Consider the following 5607-nt stretch of genomic DNA (forward strand, 5'->3'; position numbering starts at 1 on the left):
AATGTTAATCAAGTCCATGATCATAACACCAGAGGCAGCTCCACAAACCATGTTCAACCCAGATTTGGCACAACAAAGGGAATGAACTCTTTCTCATGCTATTCATCTAAAATGTGGAATGCCCTACCAAAAGGAGTAAAGGAGTGCAAAACCCTACTCACTTTCAAAAATGCCCTAAAGATACACCTTCAGGAGGCTGCAATTCAAAAATGGCCCCTGTCCAAGTCCTAACCTACCCCATGTCCTAACCTAACCCCCCCCCCCCTCTCTTTCTTTTTTGTACATATTTTTCACCCTTCATACCAGTAACCTGTAAACTGATTGTATGACATTCTGTATAGTAGTGTGTATATCTGTCTGTCTCTTATATGTCAACATGATTTGTGTGCATGGGGATCTCATCTTAAACAAGCTACGTGCTTAACTGAGCTATCCAGTTTAGTAGACCTTGTATTGCGAATTTGTACTTCCATGTACTGTTATGTACTGTCATGTACTGTTCTCATGTCTTACTAAATAAAGTACATCAATCAATCAATCAGTCTTCTCTAGAGGGTACTCTTATTCTGAAGAGATCGTCGACCGGAAGTGTCATTGTTGCTGAGCTGCTATTGTTGTTGCTCACGGAAGTTGTGGAACACAGCTCTCACACACAGGACAGAACGCAGCGGAGCGAAAGATAAACAAACTTTAACGAGGCAGGGTTTTCCTTCCGTTTAAGGTAAGCTCAATGTGTATGAATAAGTGTTAAAGGCAAGTAAGTACAACGAATTATATTCCTAGTGTAGTGTACCGTTTTCTGAGGAGAGCAATGTAGATAAATGACTTTCTCTCTCGAGCATTTCTCTCGCTAGTTCTACTGAATCTGCTGTAGCTGTGGTCCATAGCGTTAGAAAGAGTTCTCATTAACACGCTATGGTCTGGACTAGCTATAGAATACAACTCTCGTAGACGTATTTATGATTCTGACGTTTTCAATCTCCGAGAGTTGTAGGGTTCACCCCCATGGACACAGGGACTTTCTGCACTATACCCCGTAGACACTCCAAACAACATGTACACATTGAAAATAAAGGTGCTTACCCCCACGCCCCAAATGTTAACTCTCGCTACGGGGTAGTATTTTAATGTAATAATCCATATCTTTCAATAAAGAAGTGTTTTAATGCCGTCTGTGGCCCAACGCCATTTTTTCACCCTCATTTACTTCCTGTTTACTTTGAGTGTAATTCCGGGTTTCACCAGATGGGGCGCGTCACTACCGTCCATTGGGAACTTCCGACAGAATCGGCCACAGACGGCATTAAAACACTTCTTTATTGAAAGATATGGATTATTACATTAAACTACTACCCCGTAGCGAGAGTTAACATTTGGGGTGTGGGGGTAAGCACCTTTATTTTCAATTTGTACATGTTTGGAGTGACTACGGGGTATAGTGCTGAAAGTCTATGGGGGTGAACCCTACAACTCTCGTAGATTGAAAACGTCAGAATCATAAATACGTCTACGAGAGTTGTATTCAAAAAAATAAAGAACACACTTTAGCTACTCACCAAAACAAAGCCGGGTTTATGGAGTTGAAAGCCTACTCTACTTAGTGGGAAGTGGGAACACTCTGAGCCCCCCACATCACGGCTAAAATACACCGTTTGGCCAGAAAATAAAATATTTCACCGGAAGGAAAAATCTGGTCAACAGAAAAATTCCATTGACCAGATCTGTAGAGGGCGCAGTGGAGTAACCAAAAAAATGTTTTCCTTCCGGTGAAATATTTTATTTTCTGGACAAAAAGTGTATTTTAGACGTGAGGTGGGGGGCTCAGAGTGCTCCCACTAAGTAGAGTAGGCTTTCAACTCCATGAAACCGTCTTTGTTTTGGTCAGTAGCAAAAGTGTATTTTACATGTTTTTTACTAAAGACGAGAGGCTGCGCAGCTGGGTGTGAGGGGAAATGATCGAAAGTACCATATCGTTAAGGAGAACTCCTTCTAACACTATGGACCAGCAGGGGCCAGTTGCACCACCTCACACTAAGTTCAAACTTAGCCTAGTTATAGCTTAAACACTCTCAATCCGGGAAAGTATCTGTGTCATTTTAGATTTCTTTGACTATTCAAAATAGCAGATAGTGCCGCGCTATGAGCTTGTAGATCTGCTATTTTTTTTTTAAATCGTGAAAATTAGTGCAAATCTTTGAATATATATTTACAAAAGATATATATATATTTAAAGATTTGCACAAATTTTCACATAAAAAAACAAAAAAATAGCAGATATACAAGCTCATATCATATGAGCTTGTATATCTGCTATTTTTGAATAGTCAAAGAAATGACACATACTTTCCCGGCTAAATGGGTTAAATGTTTGTTTTTAAAAGCCATTTAAGCTATAACTAGGTTAAGTTTGAACTTAGTGTGAGGTGGCGCAACTGGCCCCTGAGCTACTGAAACTGCAACTCCGCGAGGCCCTCTTTGAATAAGTTATTGTAATATTTAAAGTCCTGCTTATTATTGTAGGCCTGTATAATTCTTCCATTCCATTCTTGGAATAGCAATATAGCTGTTAGCTTACTGAGGAGTCTTAGTATAACAAGCTATATAACAACAACAACTTATCAGACTGTTATTGCCTATCATTCAAAGTTGTTCATCAGCAGTTTGGATGTTTTTTTTTGTTTGTTGCAGTATGTCCCAGCTGGATGAAACGTGTGGCTGTGCATTGTGTGCAATGGTCCAGGTGGTCCATGGGAAGGCATGGAGAATGCATACATGGACAAGCTCCGAGCCAGAGGATGAGGAGACAGAACTGTCTCTCTCTAGAAGTGTAGAGAGAGAGGAACTTGAAGTGGTCCCAGGTATAATACTGAATAATGTGTTCATGTTGTGTATAGACATTGGCGTCACAATGTATGAGTGTTGAGCAGTGGTGGAAAAAGTACTCACATAAAAGTAAAAAGTAAGTAAAAGGCCTGTGTTCAAAATGTTACTTGAGTAAAAGTACAAAAGTATTGGCATCAAAATATACTGAAAGTACCAAAAGTGAAAGTACTACATTTTAGTACTTTCACTTTTGGTACTTTCAGTATATTTTGATTTTAGTAACTAAAATGTTTGAAAATAGCCCATGTATAAAATAGGGCTAAAGTGGTTATTGTGTGTTTTATAATATAATAATTTATATCTGAAAAGTACTTAAGTTTTCAAATAATTGTAGTGGAGTAAAAGTACAATATTTGCCTCTGAGATGTAGTGGAGTAGAAGTAAAAGTACTGAAAATTGTACATACTTCAGTAAATTAAAAAAGACCTCAATTGTACTTAAGTACAGTACTTGAGTAAATGTCCTTAGCTACTTTACACCACTGGTGTTGAGTGAATAGATCTGTTTTTTTGTTTGTTTTTAGATTCCCATGATGGGGCCGAGGAAGACACAGCTGGAGGAAGAAAGCGCACGAAAGATTGGAAGAAGATTGTTCAGAAAAGGAGAAGAATGATGGGACAGTCCTACGTTGGCAAGAGCAAGGGAGAAGAGGTCAACAACAAGCCGCGGGTGATGGGACCGAGATGCCAGTCTGCTGCATGCGTCAAGTCCTCCAAGCATCACTGCAGTGACATCGAAGAGGCAGACAGGGAGAAGATCTTTCAATGCTTTTGGGAGAACATGAACTGGGAAGAGAAGAAAACGTACGTGCAAGGTTTGATAGACGTCGCCCCAGTGAAGAGGAGAAGGGGCTCTTCACAAAGGTCATCTGCGCGCGTTTTCTTTTTAAACGTTAACGGACAGAGGCTGAGGGTGTGCAGGAGTTTGTTTTTGTCAACGCTTGGAATAAAGGCATGGTCGGCCTTTAACTGGATGCAGACCGCGGACACCGAAAATGCACCGAAGAATGCGGCATCGGGCGACATCAGAGATGAGGCTCATGAGTTCATGACGCATTTTCTACAGGATCTCCCTACAGTGTCCTCCCACTGCTGTAGGTCGTCGACGTCAAAACAGTTCCTGGAGCCTGTCGTTCAGTCAATGACTGACCTGCATAAAGTGTACCACCGTGCGGCTGAGGAGAAGATGCTGAGGCCGTTTTCCAGGCAGGTGTTCTCAGCAGAATGTCAGAGGCTGAACCTGGGTCTTTACAATCCAAAGAAGAAGGACCAGTGTAACGCCTGCTGCTCCTACAAGGCTGGCAACTTGTCGGGTATTGAATGGCAAGACCACCCTCTGAAAAAGGAAGAGGCCCACGCAGAAAAAGTGCAGGACAAAAACTATGCAAACGACAAGACCATGGTTGTCTGTATGGACCTGCAAGGCCTCCTCCTCTGCCCCAGATTGAAGGCATCGGCTCTGTACTACACGACAAAACTCGCCATCCCCAACGTAACAGTCTATGAAATGTCTACACACAATGCCACTTGCTATGTCTGGCATGAAGGTGAGGGAGCTCTGTCTGCCGATGAGTTTGCATCCTGCGTCACCCATTTCCTCACTGAGCATAAGGAGCACGAAGAGTACATTTTGTGGAGTAATGGTTGCGAGTACCAAAACCGCGATTCAGTGCTCAGCTGCTCTCTCCTAAAGTTTTCCACAGAGATGAAGAAGGTCGTCACCCAGAAGTTCCAGGAGAAGGGGCACACACAGATGGAGTGTGACTCGGTGCACAGTGTCATTGAGAGGCGCCTGAGAAACCAGGACCTGTATGTCCCGGCTGAAGACGCTGCCCCGACGAAGACCAAGCCTCGCCCATATGATGTCAAATATGTGGACCATGCCTTCTTCCAAGACTTCACCAAACTGAGGCTCTGCACCTCTCTACGTCCAGGGAACGAACCTGGTGACCCCACTGTCCATGATATCGGAGCCATCAGGTAACTATCAGAATAACACTGTGTCTCTCTGACTAGTCCGGGTCAAAAGTCATGATGTTGCATGTTCAAATGCTGTTAAATGTAAATTATTATTATTGTATGTTATCAGGTACAACACTGATGGGGACGATGGACTTCAAGATCCACCACTCTGATAACTGGACTGCATTTTCAAAGCACCAGCTCTGACACGACTGCAGTCACACCCCTGTACACAGACAGGCAGAAGACAAAGCCAATGAAATACAAACCTCTCCAAGATTTTGATAGACTACAGATTGTATTATTGATATGCCATTTATTTATTGATGGTGTGGGGTTTTGTTAAATAAATGATTGAGAATTGAGACAGAATTGTTTGTTGCACTCAACTATAGAAGAACACTTAGATCCATGGTTGTTTACAATGCATGTTGAAATAAAAGTTGTTCAAGTAAAGCATTCAGCTTGATCTATACTTAGTCATATGAGGATGGCGCTCACCATAAATAGCAGTTTTTATCAGCTTTTCTTATCAATGATGGACAAAACCTCCTAACTCCACTTGAGCTGGATTTGGGTAAAGTGGTAATAATATAATGACGCATGCAAGTATCTGACTATATATAAAGTCACAATACCAACTTTGATGAGGCAGTGTTGATTTGTTTTTAAAAAATATATAAGGTTTTCTTAATTTCCTGAAATTTATATTTAGTTTTTTCATTTCCTGAAAAATGAACATTTTGGAGTTAGCTGGTTTCTG

The 5607-nt window shown here is 41.5% G+C and overlaps 1 protein-coding gene across 1 annotated transcript; it reads left to right on the forward strand.

The window, feature by feature from the left end:
• The first annotated feature begins 625 nt into the window (after positions 1-625).
• LOC311056531 (uncharacterized protein) lies at positions 626-5228 on the forward strand. The gene is made up of 4 exons (XM_084073219.1): positions 626-721; positions 2689-2858; positions 3407-4862; positions 4972-5228. Exons 2-4 carry the CDS (start codon positions 2690-2692, stop codon positions 5015-5017), a joined length of 1671 nt encoding a protein of 556 aa, XP_083929345.1. The 5' UTR covers positions 626-721; position 2689; the 3' UTR covers positions 5018-5228.
• The last annotated feature ends 379 nt before the right edge of the window (positions 5229-5607 follow it).

This window comes from Gymnoscopelus microlampas (genome assembly GCF_963454915.1).
Source record: "Gymnoscopelus microlampas genome assembly, chromosome: 12".
Lineage (NCBI taxonomy): Eukaryota > Metazoa > Chordata > Actinopteri > Myctophiformes > Myctophidae > Gymnoscopelus > Gymnoscopelus microlampas.